The sequence below is a fragment of the Chamaea fasciata genome, unplaced genomic scaffold (assembly GCF_029207755.1).
Source record: "Chamaea fasciata isolate MVZ Bird 193981 ecotype frontalis unplaced genomic scaffold, bChaFas1.0.hap1 SCAF_12, whole genome shotgun sequence".
NCBI classification, from domain to species: Eukaryota; Metazoa; Chordata; class Aves; order Passeriformes; family Sylviidae; genus Chamaea; species Chamaea fasciata.
In genome coordinates this window covers 3,456,264-3,473,466 of record NW_027094097.1, presented here as the reverse complement: position 1 = coordinate 3,473,466, position 17,203 = coordinate 3,456,264, and the positions used below count along the sequence as shown (strand labels likewise).

The window sequence follows — 17,203 nt, the reverse complement described above, 5'->3', positions numbered from 1 at the left end:
TTCTCTGTTCTGACATTATGAAATACCAGTAATGAATTCCAAGTGCATTTACGACCCCAGCAGTATTGCTACAGGGAATTTTCTAGTGCTGTCTTTGATCAGTTTCTCAACACTAATAAGTTAATAGATTTTTTTTTTGAGTCTGTATAATTCCTGCAAGAACTTTTGAAAGTCATGTTTTCTGAGGGTGTTGTATTATATTATGTTTGTAGCTAGATTTTCTTCTCTTGCAAGTGTTAGGTGTAAGATTCAGTAGATGTTCTGACTAGAATTGCTGGCCTACGTGTTGTCTGGAAAAACAGCCCATTACATCACAATCCTCTTTTTGACTCCCAGGAAATCATCAAGCAATACTCCTTGTGTGTACTGGTAGGCAATGCCAAACCCACATGGCATTTTTGGGCCATGTATAAACCTAAAAAACATCTTTTCCACGTTAGTATAGCATCCATATGCTATTTTTAAACTAAATTTCATCAACTTATTTGCCTTCTTTATAGAATGTTACTGGTAAATCCATATTTGAAACTTTGAATTATATGAAAGGGGCTAGTCAAAATTTTAAAAGAATGAATCCCTTTCCCAAGAAGTAACATGAGTAAAAACATAGTTATTTTTCTGATGAAAATGAAAGTCACCATTCCTTTTCCTGTTCCCCTCAAAGTCACCTGCTGTTGTTTATTGCCTTTATGGCTGCACTCAGTGGGGGAACAGTTTTTTGGCTGGACCACTGCAACCAATCACCTGAAGTTATCCCTCCAGCCCTGGGCTTAAGTAAATCATAAAGGACTCGAAGCCATGGCCCCTACTCTGCTTCTGTTCTCCTGAACTCTGCAGGACTTCAGTTGTGAGTTACGGCAACTTCCATGTAGGCAATATTCGTGCAAAGAGTAAAATAAAAAGGCCCATATGGCTGTCCTTATCTAATTCATGTTAAGGTTCTTTGATCTGCCAAGCCTTAACTACAGAAAATTTGCATAATTATGAGGGTTTTCTTAAAAACACTGTTAGAATTGTTCTGTCTCCTATTAACATTCCAGTATGTTGTTAAAAGGTAGCAGAATAATAATTAGGATGCATTCTGTGGTTTTACTTTCACATTGCTCAAATCACTTGTAATCTTACAAGAAATACTGTTACATTAGCGACAAGGAATAGCAATTGCCAACATGGGCATTAGAATGGAGAAGTTCTGGGCCTTGCATCTGCAGTTAATATCTCCACAGACCTTCTCTTCCTGAGAGGAAAATCAACTGCAGCAGCTTCTTCAAATATTTAAGGAATTTCATGCTTGAGATCAGACCAGGTCCAGTGTAAATCCTGGAGAAGTACACAAACTCAAATTTAAGTCATGCTTTCTGATCCATGTCCTGCAACTTGCCTTCTCCCTTTTCTTTTGGAGTTAATATTTTTAAGGAGATCCCACAGTTAAGTGTGAGTGTCAGCCAGCATTTTCAGCTCTGCATATACATTTCCAGGCTTTTCTTGGGAGAATATCTTCTGTGTTTCAGCCTATGCACATCTGAATTTTCTCTCCAGAAGTCAAAATATGCTGATGGAGTTTGAAATAAAATAGGCTCATGCTTGCAGCTCGTAGCTACCAAACGTGTTAATTCTGTGAGCCAGGAACAAGTGGCTCCATATCCACAGGAAGATGATAAGAGTAGCTTCGCTGAATGGCTCCTGTGGATCGAGTCATAATTTGTTTAAGCATCTGTAAGAGTGAAGCTGCGTGGATGATGAAGCTGATGGCCTTTGCACCTCTCATTCCAGAGCTCTTTTATTTTGCTGCTTTTGCTTTGTTTTGTTTGAAACCTTCCATGGCAGAATGACCTTTCACATGCTGTGAAGTCGTGCCCTTCTGGTTTTTTGAAATCTGCTTACTCTTCCCTGTTGTTGCATTGAGTTCTCCTGCTGTTTAACTAAATTGAATTGTGAGGTGAACACAAATGTCTAGCAGCTATTATAGTCGTGAATTTAAATATAAACATTGCAATATGTACCAGAAAAAAAGCAAAATAAGCTTCTTTTCAATGGCCATTTGACGCTGCAAGGTTCATTGTGTCAAATTCCGCTACACAGAAAGAAGAGTGTATTCATGGAACATGCTGGAGTAATTTAATAATTGAATAGCTGGATTCAATGACCAGGATTTTCTGTTTGCTATAGGTGGGAATAGCCTTCCAGTATGTTTTTCTGTAACTCTCTTCTGTTCAGAAAACTTACTTGAACTTGTAATGTTGCTTGCAATAGTACCAAACCCTGGGTATTTGGACATTACAGATGACACAGCTTCCCCTATCAGCAATATGATAATTCTATTGTTTGAGGGGTTTTTAAGTTACCAGTTTTCCTTCTATAATTTTATGGTGTAAAGGTATTTTTCATAAAAATGCATCAGATTTGGAGTTTGGGCTTGCAGAAGTGTCCCAGGTGTTGGCTGCATTGCACTCATCAGTGTCCAAGTCCCAAGAGTGCACTTTGAATTCCTTTTCCCATGTTATTTCTGGTACTCCAGAACCAGGTATTGCAGACAAGGTTGAGAGGTGAAGCTGTGTACTGCATTAATCTGAAATTTACTGTTGGGGGGGGGGCTAAGGAAAAGAGGCAACCAGCTGGAAAAATTAGGGAGACACCCCCAGCCCTTAGAAAAATGAAGTTACCATTGCATATTTCAAGCAGAAAAGAAACTCTTTGACCGCTGCTTTTTTTTTTTCCAAGCAGTGATCCCCAAATGCAGTATGAAAGGAACTGAAGTAAAGCTTTCAACTACAGCCGAGCAAATCTGTTTCTCCAACTTTCTATGAAAATTCCAAGTTTGAAATTGTTGGGTTTTTGTTAGACTGGTTTTTTTTCGTGAAAGGTTCTTTGTAAATTCTTCGGCATATTCCATGGCTCTTTCACGACTATCAGTTATATTTTCCCTTTCTCTTGCAGTAAATAGCTCTGGCATATTTTGAAATAAAATAAGGAGCTGGCAGCTTCAAATAATGGAGAAATATTCAGTGCAGTTTAGGCCAGTGCTGGTAATGGCTGCAGAGTAAACATCGCTGCAGTGTTGCAGCTGTGCAGGGAAGGTCGCTGCACCCAAATCTTGAGCTGCCTTTGTCCTGCTCCAGCTGTTGCCTGGCTGTTGTTCCCAGCCATGCTGCAGTCCATGCAACCCCTGCATGGCACGTTTTGGACTAATTTTTTACATTTTCTAGCATGCATATATTTGTCTAATCTGTATAAAAGAAGTCATTCATGTGCTGACCTCAGTGTTCGGGTAGGTGATGGTACAGAAGAATTTACATGCAGGTCTGAGGCTAGAAGACGCACTTTTGGAATCCTAAATAGTATTACTGAATTTTGAATTACACAGAACGGCTTTTAATTGGCTAATTAAATGCAAATAATATTTTGTGAAGAAAAGTATAATTTAAAAAATTACAAGGAATGCTTCAGGAAACCACAAGTTTGAAATCAGATTTTCCATTAGTCTTTCAGGTCTGGGTGTAGTGATCTTGCATGTTCTGCTCTGTTATTTCACAAAGTAACTTTATTTAAACTGACTGAACACTCTCAGTATTGTGCATCTATTTCTGTAGGTTCAATGAGGTTGTTCCTAAATCCAGTACCACGTTGTTGTCAGTGCTGTTCGAACAAGAGAAGGCATTGCTTCTACATGTAACTTCAGCCTCTTTCTCCTCACAAAGTTAAATTGTTCAGCCTGAAAGAAGCTGTTGAGGGCATTTCAGTTCAGCTCAGGGGAGAACAGGCTCCCCTTGAGCTTTCAGCAAGTTTACATCGGGATAATGGAAACAGAAGGAAAATTACTTAATTCAGGTATAAAAGAACAAGGACTGGATGTGTCACAGGCAACACATGGCTCTGGTTTTCAGACAAGACTTTGGAAAGGTTAATGATACAAATTGCTTCCAATTTTATATGCCAGACTTCAGAGGTAAGGAGATTGATTCCAAAAGGTCCAGAATGGTTTCTGAATATCAAACTCTGCAAAATCTTCTGAGGTCTGACTGCCCAACATCATTAGCTTTTTTCCTTACAAATTTGATCTCAGATAGGCTGAAACCACAGAAAATCATGTCCTAAAATGTTGAGGATTTTACTCTGCCCAAGGTTTTTTTAAGCAATAAACTTCATGATGATTAAAAACAAGAATATGTATACCACCACTAATATCAATACCATAGTCCATGCTATCTGCATGCTTTGGAATGGCATTTTTGAAACAAGAAGCTTAAGGCAAAACACACAGTATTGAATAGTCTTAAAAGTAGTATTAAAAAGAAATCCCATGTAGCATGATCAGGAGAAGGTTTTTTCATTCTTGTTTATAGTAACAGTTCTACTGATAAAGTAAAACAATCTGTGAAGCAACAGCCACTTCCTCCGTCTTGTCTACACTGACTTCCAAAAACCTAAAGAACAATTTGAATGTAAGAAAGAAATCCCACTTTCCTCCTCGAAGATGCAAAACTATTTTCAGATTTTCTTGGAGCAAATAGAAAGCTGTTTCCAGTAGTTTTACAAGAGGACAAATCGCTGTGGTTGCCATTTAAATTAAATTTTAAATATTTTCAGAAGTAAATTAGTTACTGGTGACTGGGAACTTCAGATAATGTCAGTAAACTGTTGACAGTACTCTCTGTAATTTCTCTTTTTATTTTTCATCTTGGTTTGGGGCTTTTATGTTTCTCAGGTGAGCAGTTGTCATTCTTAATTACTTGGTTGCAATTCTAAGTGGAACTTCTCAGTAAGCATCAAAGAGAATTTATGATAGATACAGGGTGAGGAAAGCAAGGAAGAGTCTCAAAGTTCTCCTGTGCTTAGTCAGCTTTAATAAACTGGAACCTTGTACATTCTATCATCCTGCTCAGCTAATACCTCCCAGTTTTAAAGGCAAATAAAAAAATATGTACGTGCACATTTCTGCCTGCTGTGTAGGAGAAAACATTCCTTTCTGACCTTTGCAAATGATCTGTTTACATCCTGAAGTGTAAGATTTCATTACCCTTATCTTAGTAGGCATAAGACCCAGCGTTAGTAGCCATGAAATTATTCAGTGCTTTAAGAATTCTAGCTGCAGCGTGTGACTCTCTAACCTCTTTAAGGCTGACTGCACACAGGATATGGCATTTTCTTTTATTCTCTTTAATTTAGTTGACATTCATTTCATTTGTAAGATGAAAGAAAAAAAGCAAGATCTTGGTTGCAGTCTTCTCGTGATCCTAAATATTTCACTCGAAAGTAATTCTAAAAGCTTTTCGATGTTGCAGCAGTACCTCGTTCTTTTGGGGAAAGTCCTTCAGCATTCAGCATGAATGAAATAAATTCTAAAAGAAAAGCTTTTTTATGTTGCAGCATGATCAAGTAGCACATCTGGTCTGTTTCTATAACCAAGTGAAATTAAATACATCCACCTTGGCTCCTTACTACCTGCATGTTGGTAACTGGAGCTTTCGGGTATTATGTAATTCAGGAATTACTCCCATTTTAGATTGGGATGTTGACACCTGGAGATGGAGCAGTTTAGCCAAGATCGTGTTGGGGAAGTCAGTGGCCAGGCAGGGACAGACTCAGGACTCAAATCCTATGCTGTCCTATCCTGTGTTATCTCAATTTACTGGAAAAATCCCTGTTCTTAAAGAGAAAAGCTGCTCAGTCAGTGCTTTGTGCCACATCTTCTGTAACTGAGAAATCTACCCGACAGTGTGCACAGTACACCTTGTCCTTGCAATGGGGACCTGAAAGTACAAGTCCAGCTTAAGTAGTTCCTCGTCTGCTTGCTCATTACATGGTTCTATGCGGGGAAAGAATCATTCTAGCATGTGTATAATCTTTAGGAAGACCATTACTGTTACTTTTTGCTAATAGCATTTTAGCCTAATAAAAAGATACCTGCATCAAGCCGATTTTTCAGATCTCAGTTGGCGTATATCTTGCTTTTTAAAATAAAATTATTGTCACTCTAAATTCAAAATAATACAGAACATTTACCTCCTGATTAAACAGGCCTGTTTCAAAACATGCCTGACAGCGTATGGCAAGCAGCTTCCTCAAGAGCTGGTAGGGGAAGGGAGGTTCACAGAAACAGAAGCGTGAAGTAATCACCGTGCTGCTGAGCAGGGATTGAGAATCACCAGCCTGCACTCCAGGGAATAGTTTGTCCCCAGAGGAGCAGCCAAGAGCTGAAGAGCTGCTTCTGGAAGCGGGTGTTGTGTCTTGGTTGTCCCTTGGTGCAGTGCTGCTGTGCTGGGGCCAATGCTTGCGTTTAGTGGCATCTCCAGGAGCCAGGAAGGGGAGGGTGGGATTGGTTTTTTCTTGCAAGGATATTTAGCTTTGCCAAAGAAGCGGTGGTGGTGAGTTAGGAGTTTTTGCTGCCCCTGTGTTCACCGCAAATACGCAGAATGTGTCAGCAGTCTGGCCCACGGCTGGTGGGCCGAGGTAACGTGCTGCCTCCCAAATTGAGCCGAGGATGGGAGAGGCACAAAGGAGTTGGCTGTAAATTCATTACAAAATATGGATTCCTGCTCTTCAACTCACATTCTGTTGCATTTTGTTGTCTAACTTACAATTTCCAGTTTCAGGCATAATCTGTTAGGGGTCAAAGGTGAGAGAAATGTGATGCTCTAAAAGTACTGACTAGATCACGTCCTCGTGAAAAGCTGTTTCTGTTGGTCACAGAAAGCCCTTTGTGCTTGTCAGGTGTCCCTTGCACTCATTCCTGTTAATCTGGTGAAGGCTGGTTTCATTGTGGTGCTTCTGAGGTGCTGATGCCATTGCTCCTGTGGAACCAGCTCACTTGCTGAGAGAACAGAGAACCCACACAGCTTCTGAATCTGTTGGCCAGCAACTGAACGATTACAAGATTTTTTTATTGAAATGGAATACCTGGTTCCTTTGGAAATGGGATGATGCCAGTGAACTTGTGGATAACTGGAACACTTGTCTGTTTCCTCACTGCCTCTTTAGGAAACCAAGAATCTTATTTTTCACCTACAGTTTCATCTATCATTATTACTAACTTGCAACCACTGTTTCATTACATTAATTTGTTCTTTGAAAATTTGTTAATGAGAATTTACTTAGCTGATTTTGTGACGCAGTAGTAATTACTGATTAACACTGACAAGAAAGTGAACCTTCACATGTTGAGTCTGAGCTTGTAAATCAATGGGGCAAGAGACTTGGCACTAATCATATAAAAATAAATGCAGACAGCTGATTTCTTCTCAGCTTGTAACAAATAATGGAGATTTGAGTTAACATAGAAACGGTACTCAAAAGAATTGTTTTACCTGAATTTGTAAAGTATTTAAGCTCTTCTCCAAGTGAGTGTTCACAAGTAGTTTGGAAATGTGGGATTGAGCTTTTAAGAATTAAATAATCATGCAATGGGTGAAAATTTTCAAACATTTTTATTCCTGACTGGGGAATGTGTATTCTTGTAGCAAGTTGGTAGTTTGGGGGTTCATTGATCGGGGTTTTTTTTCCCCTAAAATACCTATTTGGGTTTCCTTTCTGCTTTCCTTGCAGCTGGCCAGCTCAGCCAGTCAGCACATTACGCTCTGCAGCTGCCCTACAACGTGCTGGGCTTGGGCCGCAGCGCCAACTTCCTCGACCACCTGTACGTTGGCATCCCTCGGCCCTTGGGGGAAAAGGTTGGTGGGCGTTTAACATTGTCAAGCTAATCCTTTATGGTGTTACCTTTCCTAAGAGACTTTGGGTAGAAATACTGCTGGGACACTTCTTTTTTTTCATTTTCTGAAGTAAGAATATCCAAGAAGTCAGTTTGCGTACGGAAAGGTTTGCCCAAAAGAGCCCAGTTTGCCCGTTTTTTTTGAGGGGTGCATAAGCCAAAATAAAACCAGAAGATGACTGTTTCCTGTCTGTAAATGTTAGCACAGGTGTTCAGTGCTTGCCTGTAGGGCAGGTGGGTATTAGGTCCGAGGGTCCAATTATTCAGTAGCTGCAGGGCTTTCGCAGAGTTGCTCCGGCTGGGCTGGGACTCACGTAACCCCTTCAGCATTTCAGTGGTGAAACCACGGGCGGTGTCATGGTGGGGAGAGATTACTGTGATTCTCCAATCTTCACACGAAACATAAAAGTGGGGTCCTCACCATTTTCAGTCTTTAAAGATCTCATGGTACTACTTGGAGAAGTGAAGTACTGAAATGGGCCAAATTCTGATTTGGATAATTGTTTTGCCTACCTCCTTTGAAGAATCAGTTCTTTTCTTCTCTCCCTATTATGTTGCTACTTTGTACTTTTAAAGCAGATGCTGTGTTTCATGTCAGCAATAGTTGTTTTGCTTTGTACTTTCGGGGGGGTGGGTTTTAAAGCATTTTGGAGCTTTCAGAGTAACAGGTTTATACAAAGATAAAGGGATTCATCACTTATATTTAAAGTTTTTTAAAACCCACAACTTTTTTGTTGCTCTTTTTGTATATTTCAACAGAGAACTTCTTTGCTTGTAAGTATGTTGGTTTGTTAGGAATTGACACAGCCTTTGCTTTTCTTTCAGTCCATAAGAAAACAAGAATGGACAGCTATCATACCAAACTCCCAGCTTATAGTCATTCCTTACCCTCATAACGTTCCTCGAAGGTAATGTCATCATTCGGATTTGCACTTCCCAAAATTACATTAATACACAGTGCAAATGAGGCATTTTGTGTAGGTTTAGAAATAGTTGTTTGTATAGAAAGTTACTGAAGAACAAGGGCAGGGGGTCAGTGCTGAGCTGGAGCTGAAAATGCTGCTCAGGTATTTACACAGCCTCTCAGATGGTGCCCATAAACAATCAAAACCTATTACCGGCTCAGACAAACAATCAGAATGTATTACCAGCTCCACTCCTGTAAATAATAACACACTTGCTAGATTTAACAACATCCTCAGTGACAAATTACGAGCATGGTAATGGTTGAATTAAGCATTTTTGTTTCACCAAACATGCAATTTCTGTCTGGTTCCATAGCAAAGCTTTGCTTCGGCCCTTCTAAATGCAGTAGCTGTTGCTACAGGAATGAATGTTTCCCTTTAGGTAAAGGTGAATGGGTTGGTTTCACGAGAGCTTGAACATGGAATTCACTTTGCAATTAAAATGTTTCTCCCAGAAAGAGAGCATGTTTCTCTTTTTGCTATTAGAGGCAACATTAGTCAAATATTCCAGCTGCGTTTTGCCGCTTGATCTACCAGTGAGGTCAGTTGCATTTATCATGCAGAAATGATTCTGACATCAGTTCAGCAGTTAATTTTACTAGAGAACAAATAACGGTGGAGAAGTGATGTGCTGCTTGAGTTGCTAATTAACAACCACAGAAATAACATCTGCCAGATGAAAATTTAGTTACAGTCTTGAGGTATTTAAAGGTATGTGTCACACAAAACAATGTTATCGCATCCTTAAACTGTTTTTGCGTTTCATAAAGTGGGTTTATGGACATTGTAGAATAGCACAGGATGGAATCCCCAGAAGAAATCAGATTTCATAGTGAAAGCTTCCTAATTTTTTTTTTTATTAACGTCGGTATGTGGTTTCTTGAGAGGCCTCAACACAGATCCTGCTGCTGAGAGCTTTCCCATGATAGGAAACCCCCAAAAAGGGGTTCCCTGGGCCTCAGCACCTCACGTGTTTGAGACATGTCTTCCAGGAGCCCTAAAGTCCTTAATTTTGTTGATCTTCAGCCATAATCAACTGCTCATGTTGTCTAGAACTGCAGTTGTCCCTGGGTAGACTTCAGAAAAAGAGAACTGGACCCATGAGCCTGTCCAAGAGGAGCTTCTCATGTGCTGGAAAAATCTTCCGGGGTTATTTTCCGCTGCTCCTCCGTGTCCCCAGGCCCCAGGCATTCCTGGGAAAGGTTTCCTTACGCATTTTACTTTGTCCTAGGCAAGGGCAGGAGATAAATCTCCTAATGAGAAAAAACTCATTCCCTGAGGATATCCATGGCATTCATGAAAAGTTAAACAGAAACTCTACTTAGACATGGTATTGCTTGAAAATAATTATATTAAGCCATGTATTTCTAAGTAAACATCATTAAGCTTCAGTGTCTAAGTAGAGCTGCTCATTTCTGTAGACCAGGTTGTCACCTGTCTTCCCCTAACAGGTTCTTTTCATCTTTGTAAGGAAAATCTGTTTACTACTTCTTAATGAAGGGTATTAATGTTGCCTTGGATTTTCTTCTTTTGTACAGCTGGAGTGCCAAGCTGTATTTGACCCCAAGTAACATTGTACTGCTAACAGCTATAGCCTTAATTGGTGTCTGCGTTTTCATCCTGGCAATAATTGGCATATTACACTGGCAAGAAAAGGTAAGCTAATTTACTGGAATATTTTTAATATATTTTCTATGCTATTTTACACTCCCTAATATTTTACAGACCTGTACATTGGGTTTTTTTTTTCTATTTGTCTACGGTATAATAATTTCTGACACAGACTGAATGAAGTTGCAAAAGGTGTTATTATTAATTCAGTGTTTACTATGAGTTTAAAAATTGGCATTATTTTTATTTAAGCTCTAAGCCACTTAAGCTTGTCCATGTTGCTCTTCATTTCCTTTTTTTTCCGCTAAGCTGTTATTTCCAACACAAATAAGCCATCTTTGTTTCATATCTAAGCTTTCCATTTTGCAGTTTTAAGGAGAACTGTTTTGGAAAATGGAACATAAACTGGGTTTACTTATCTTGAGTTCTGCTGGTAATCTAAAAATGAGGAGAAAGTCTTTCTTGTGTATCTCTCTTTGCTGGCTGCGCTGACATTAGCATTCAGGAACGTATAGGGAGTCAATCGTGCATATTGACTGCCTTGCTCTGTGGGTCTGAATTACACATGCAGGGTATAGAAATCCATTGATTTCAAGAAGCATTTTGAAAGGGGCCTTCCACGTCACAAAAGAAATGGCATTCCCATTTTTCTTTACTATGCTCAGTTCACAATCATACCCAACTGGCAGAGTTGCCAATAAATGTTACTACATACCCAAACCATAATCTTAGCTGTCACATAAAATTACTGCACATTCTGACATGGTGGAACTGTTTGTTTTTGTGCTCATGGAAATAAAATGACCTTGTTAAACATTCAGATAAGCTCTGCGCATGCTTCGTATTGAAATGGTATTTGTCTGTCAGTCTTCACTCTTCAAAATGTTAAATACAGTCTGCAGCTAATAATAAAGCTGGGAATGAGACACACAAAGCAAAGAAATACAAAGTTTATGATGGCTGTTGTTAGCATGTCCTGCCGTGCCAAGAAAGCACTGCTCTCTCCAACGTATCTTTGGCAAACAAGAGCAACAGAAAAGGTACTTGGAGTTGGGGAAGGATTACCTATGGATAATTCCATCTAGAGAAATGGAGATTTAGTGGCAACGTTCAAAACAGGTTTTATAATTCAAGCACTGCAGCGTAAGGCAGGGCTCAGCCCAGAGTGAGTGCTTCTAGAGCTGTTTTAGGTCCCGGGTGTGTGTGAATGTAGTGGTGCATTGGTTATATTGTAAGCTCATTTCCAACTCCGCAGCACCAAACAGGCACAAATGTTTCGACAAACGTGTATCTTTTCAGACCATTGTTATAAACGTGTTCACTCCTATGTTCTTCCTATGGATTTTCACCTTCCCAATGTTTAGAAGAGGTTGAGATACTGAACAAATAAGAATGTTCGCTGAGGCTGTGCTGTGCGTCACTGACATGTGTAAAGTTAAACTCCAGAGTTCCTTGTTTCTAAGCTTGTTCTTAGTTCACTGTCTCTCAGCAATCCTCTCCTAAAAATACTGTCCAGGCTAAATCCCTTTCCCTTGCAGATCTCTGGAGTACACGTAGCAAAGAAAGGAAGGGGAAAGGAACCGGCACTTAAAATCTTTTCTTTCCCCCAGAGGATGTATGAGCTGCAGTGCTTTATTCAGCAGTTTCAATAAACTCTGGACTTCCACCTCTGCAGATAAACAGTGGCGGGAGCCCTTTGTCTGGAGCAGTTCTTACACTCTCCTCTGCCAGCCAAGTATTGGAGTACTGAAATAACTGTAGGGTTTAGGGGTAGGTGTTGCTCTGTCTTGCCTTAGAAATTTTGAATGCATTGAAGGAAAAAAAAGCTTTGAAGTCTCAGTTATTAGATTTTCGTTTTGATACATTAAATGGAAGAGAAACTGAGGAAGAATTGACACCATTATTCATCTTACTACAAATACAATCTTGTTATGTTTGCTACAGCCCTCGATAGTCCCTCTTCTCATTCCTGAGAACTTGCTTTGGGGTCATGAGGCCGGTCATGGAAACACTGCACAGTGATGGAAATCCTGCTAGATTTCCAGGGTTTGCTGGATCCAGCAGAGTATCAGTTCCTGTCAAATTTGAAGTAGTAATTTTTTCAGGAAGCATACAAGAAATGGAGTGGAAATTGTTTTCTAAGTGAGACGATGAAATGTTGTGGAATGTGACGAGCATTTCAGTGTAGGGAAGAGTGTGCCACTCCTTCCTTCCCACCCCTTTTTTGACACCCAGAATACTACTGACACTGATAAAGTCCCTGCCAAAAAAGGCAGACTGATATATCTTAAACCTCACTGACAGCTCTGCTGCTGCTACAAAATGCGGTAAAATCCGTATTTAAACCAATTGAGTTGCTATCACACATAAACATTGTGTAATGAGGAAATCTTTGGCCTTGAGCCAAAGCAGATGATGAACTCTCACGGCAGAAGACGGGCACGGATTCCTGCCACAATTGTTGTGTATTTTTATCAACTGAGACGTGGTTCTGAATGCCCACGCAGCACCTACTGGAGAGGCTTTTCTTCATTTCACTCCTTAAAAAAAAACAAAGAAGGAAAGAAAGAACATGGGTCTGTGCACGCTGAAAAGCGTTTCGGTCTGCTTTGCCAAATTCCCTCATGCTGGGATTTACACATGCTGTCTGTCATGACAAAAGCACAAGTTTGCACTGTGTGTTCAAGAATCCTTGAGGAAATGCTTGCATCCTCTGTTAAGTGCTTCAGCACACGGGAGGAGACGTGGGAGAGGACATGTTTTTACACATGACATGGATTCTGGATACAATTTAAATATGCTGCACCACCCAATTCACTCTTTCAGCAGGTCAGTGTGTGTTCTGCATAAATAAGCAGGGAAGTGCATCCTACTTCACATTTCCATAACACAAACAAAAGACACAGAACATTTTTTGCCTACTTACTGCTGTTAGTTGTTGCTTGAGCTGCCATCTTGCTCTGAAGTGGTATTTAACAGAATGTTTCTTAAATGAGATTTCTTCGTACATGCAACATAAATTACATTTACAGTTAGTCCAGAGTAATTTCATCTTATAATGTAGACAAAATGCATACCAGGAGACAGTCTTCAGGTTTGAATCATTCCTTTTAAAATGCATTATTAGAAATAACAGAAAATAATGGGTCATAAATACTACAACAGCAGAGCATTAAGAGCAGAAGCCAATTTTGTGAAGATTATTGCTATTTCAAACTGACATCGTTTAAAAGTTAATTGTTGGGGCTTTCACCAAGCTTTTTTGCCTTTTGTCAAATGGCTTGAAAAAAATGAACCATTCTCTGACACTTGACAGCTCATTTCTCTAACAGTATTGCTCTAGATTCCACAAAGTGTTTTTTTATTATTATTTTTCAGAAAGCAGATGACAGAGAGAAGCGACAGGAGGCTCATCGGTTCCATTTTGATGCTATGTGACATGCCTTAATATTTATGAAGGAGCTGCTACTCATTGGCTTAACTGAAAGACTAAATTCTGATTTTTAAAATTATTACCGTGAAAGTACTGTTGGTGTGTTATTTGTAAATGTTGCATTATCTGGTATTTATTTGGAAAGTATTAAAATTAGACCTGAATGTCTCACAAGGCCTTCCAGTTAAGAGACTGTATATAGTAGCACTTGGCCTTTATTTAACAGAACTGTACATTTATTTTTTTCTTAGTAAAGGGATCAAATTGCATGTACCATTGTTTATGTCCCAGTTCTTTAGTAATATTTGATAGAAAGAAAGGCGTGTAAAGGAAGCGTAGCGTTTCAGCAAGCAGAACACCTTGTTTCACTTCAATTGGTCTTGCCCTTTATTCATTCCTGCAAAACAACCTGGTTTTTGAAAATTAAACTTGTGCAATTTCTCAGATGACTTAATCGTTCATTATTTTGATTGTATTAAATGGTGCTTAACCTAAAGTATTCTGTATTTTTCTTTGTTTAAATCCATATGTGCAGTAGTCAAAGAACTTGGGATTTAGAGAACCGAAAGGAACCTGCAGTGGAATGCTAGTTCGGTCATCCTGGGATAGATGCAGTATTTATGTGTGCTACTTCTAGGGAGAAGACAACACATTAAAAAATTAAAATCATAAAAATGTATCAGGATTACATAAAACGCTTTTATAATTAAACTATATCCGCATTTATTTTAGAAAGGCCCTTTACTTTCATAAAGTCATTATGAAAGTAGCTATTTTTTTAACATAAGAAGGGTATGGGATTTTTTTGTTTGGTTTTGTTTTTCGAGACGTTAAAAGAAACATTTTTGAGGTGAGATTGAGGATTGATGCCCTAAAATGTACTGCTAAGTGATGAGCTACACAACAATTAAATTAAGAATGTAATAGGACACTCCAAATAATCAAAGCACATTTTGTACGTACGCCGCTATGCCCAAATTTCATAAGGCTGTAATAGTGACAGAAAATGTCGCTCAACTTTAAATATTTTATGTGGTGATAAAGTTACAGTTGCTCAGTGTACTTGGGATCCTGGAAGAATCTGAGAACAACCACGTTTTTATTTTACATGTGTTTCCACCATTGATTCTGCAGTTAGATCAGTTAATTTGCGTTCCTAATACTGTGGGATAAACTCGGACATCCTTTCTCAACAAACTGCGAGGGTTGGTCATCAAGGCGCTCGGTGTGCAGTGGGTCCCTGCTCAGCTCTGGCACTTCCCTGGAATGCTCCCTGTGCCTGGCAGGGCAGCCCTGGACAAGAGGGAGCAAAGCTGGGCTGATGGTGCCGCCCTGAGTGCCAGTGAGGCCCTGGGTTACCGTGGCACTGCTGAACACTGACCCGTTCGTGCCGCAGCACCGAGCCACCAGGCACAGCAGCGCCGTGTCACTGAAGTGTCGCTGGGGATTTCCACAATGCACTGGTCAGATGCCAGCACAGGAGACTCTCATATCACATTACTGTTATTATTCAGGACAGAGTATTTCCTTAATGCACACCTTCAATTTTTCTCATGAAAAGGTAAGATTTTTTTTTTTTTTTTAGATAAATACTTAATGCTTTTGGACTTTTTAAACTGCATTGATAGAATTGGCTCCCACCAGCAAAAGAAGGGACAGATTTTATGATTAGGAGGATGCACAGTTCAAGATATTTTCCTGTCTTTTTCAGATGGTTGAAGAGTAATGCTAAATGCATAATGCACTGTGGCAGTAAAGTTGTCTGTAACCCTCTATCACAACATAATACACAGATCAGCTTCCTTTTGTTTCTGAAAAAGCAATTGGGAATAAACCTCATGCTGACATTTAAACTGTTGTACGAAACAATGAACTTGGTGTGTTTTGCTCGGAGGTATTTTGCATGCTCAGTAGTGCATCATTGCATCACTATATACAATATAATAAAGTTTACCCCAGGTTCTGAGTACCTGTAGCATGGCTCACAGTCTATGCATCCTGTTTTGAATTAAGCATTAAATCTTGTTAAACTTGTTGTCAGAGGTTTCATGTTGTACTTTGGTTCTCTATTCTATAAGCATTAACATATGTTTGGGTGAGGTTATTGCCCTTCTACTGGGAAGTTGAAGAAAGCAGCATCAATTAGAAAGTTGTAGTTCCAGGTGATTGTCACAGTAACTGAGAAGTGGGAAATAGATCGAGCTCCATAAATTTTCAAACTGCAGCCACTGTAACACAGCCCTGGTGAGAAATGCTATTGGAAGCTTCCTCAGTGTGAAATTTCACCTATATAAAAATACTGCTGACAGGCCAACTGACAGATGGCTGTTGAAATACCATCTTTCTTTGTTCTCATTTTCCATGAGAAGCTTTAAGACTGAATCTTCCTACCAGATTTATCATTAATGCACTATAATCCCCCAACAAAAGAACCAACTTTTCTGCTGCAGATTAATAGGCATATTCTATGTAGTACAATATTCCTCCTGTGCTGAGGCCGTTGTGCTTAACAGACAGAGACATAAAAAACACTTATTACAGTTAATTGAGAAGTAATCACTACAAACATACCAAGTCAATTCAGAGCTTCTGTAGAATCACAGGATAGTTTGGGTTGGAAAGGACTTTAAAGCTCATCCAGTTCCAACCCCCCTGCCATGGGCAGGAGAGCTTCCACTCTCCCAGGCTGCTCCAAGCCCCATCCAACCTGACTTTGAACCTTTTCAGGGATGGGGCAGCCACAGCTTCTCTGGGCAGCCTGTGCTCAGGCCTCATCACCCTCGCAGTATTCCTAACACCTCATCTAAACCTCCTCCCTGCCCACGTGAAGCCATTCCCCCGTGTCCTGTCACTCCATCCTTGTATACAGCCACTCTTCATGTTTCTTTGTGGGCTCCCTTCAGGCACTGCAGGGTCACCCTGAGCTCCCCCCAAAGCTTCTCCTGTCCGGGTGAACAATCCCAGCTCTCCCAGCAGAGCTGCTCCATCCCTCTGCCCGTCCCGGTGCCTCCTCTGGCCTGGCTGCAGCAGCTCCAGCTCCTCCCTGTGCTGGCCCCAGCTCTGCAGGTGGGGTCTCACCTGAGCGGGGCAGAGGGGCAGAATCCCCCCTCCCTTGCTGCCCCCCAGGCCCTTCTCTGCAGGTTTGCTCTTGACCTATTGATCCCCAGCCTGTGACAATATTTGATATTGAATAAATACTAATGGATTGTGATTTGTAAATGTAACTTCTTTCGAATGAGTGACACCAAAATAGAGCAGGAGAAGTCAATCCATAAGCTTCTGCTGTGTTATAATCAACAGTGTAAAAATACTAACTGTCTCTGTTTTGAAGGCATTAATAACCAAACAAATTATTTTTTTAAATTTAGAAAATACAATTAATATGTAGTACTAATTCTAGAGGGATGGGCAGAAGTTTAGTTCAAAGAAGTACGTTAAGAAATCAAGAGGAGTAGAGGAGTTAAATCTGACATTGCTGTGCTGCTTTAG

At 40.0% G+C, this 17,203-nt stretch overlaps 1 protein-coding gene across 1 annotated transcript in view; it reads left to right on the top strand.

The window, feature by feature from the left end:
- The window catches only part of ITFG1 (integrin alpha FG-GAP repeat containing 1), a 73,869-nt gene extending 58,119 nt beyond the window's left edge, over positions 1-15,750 (top strand). The window contains exons 15-18 of the mRNA XM_066194276.1: positions 7,543-7,667; positions 8,531-8,613; positions 10,209-10,326; positions 13,660-15,750. Of these exons, the coding sequence (XP_066050373.1) occupies positions 7,543-7,667; positions 8,531-8,613; positions 10,209-10,326; positions 13,660-13,719 (386 nt within the window). The 3' untranslated portion in view covers positions 13,720-15,750. The remainder of the gene's footprint in view (positions 1-7,542; positions 7,668-8,530; positions 8,614-10,208; positions 10,327-13,659) is intronic.
- Positions 15,751-17,203: the final 1,453 nt, after the last annotated feature.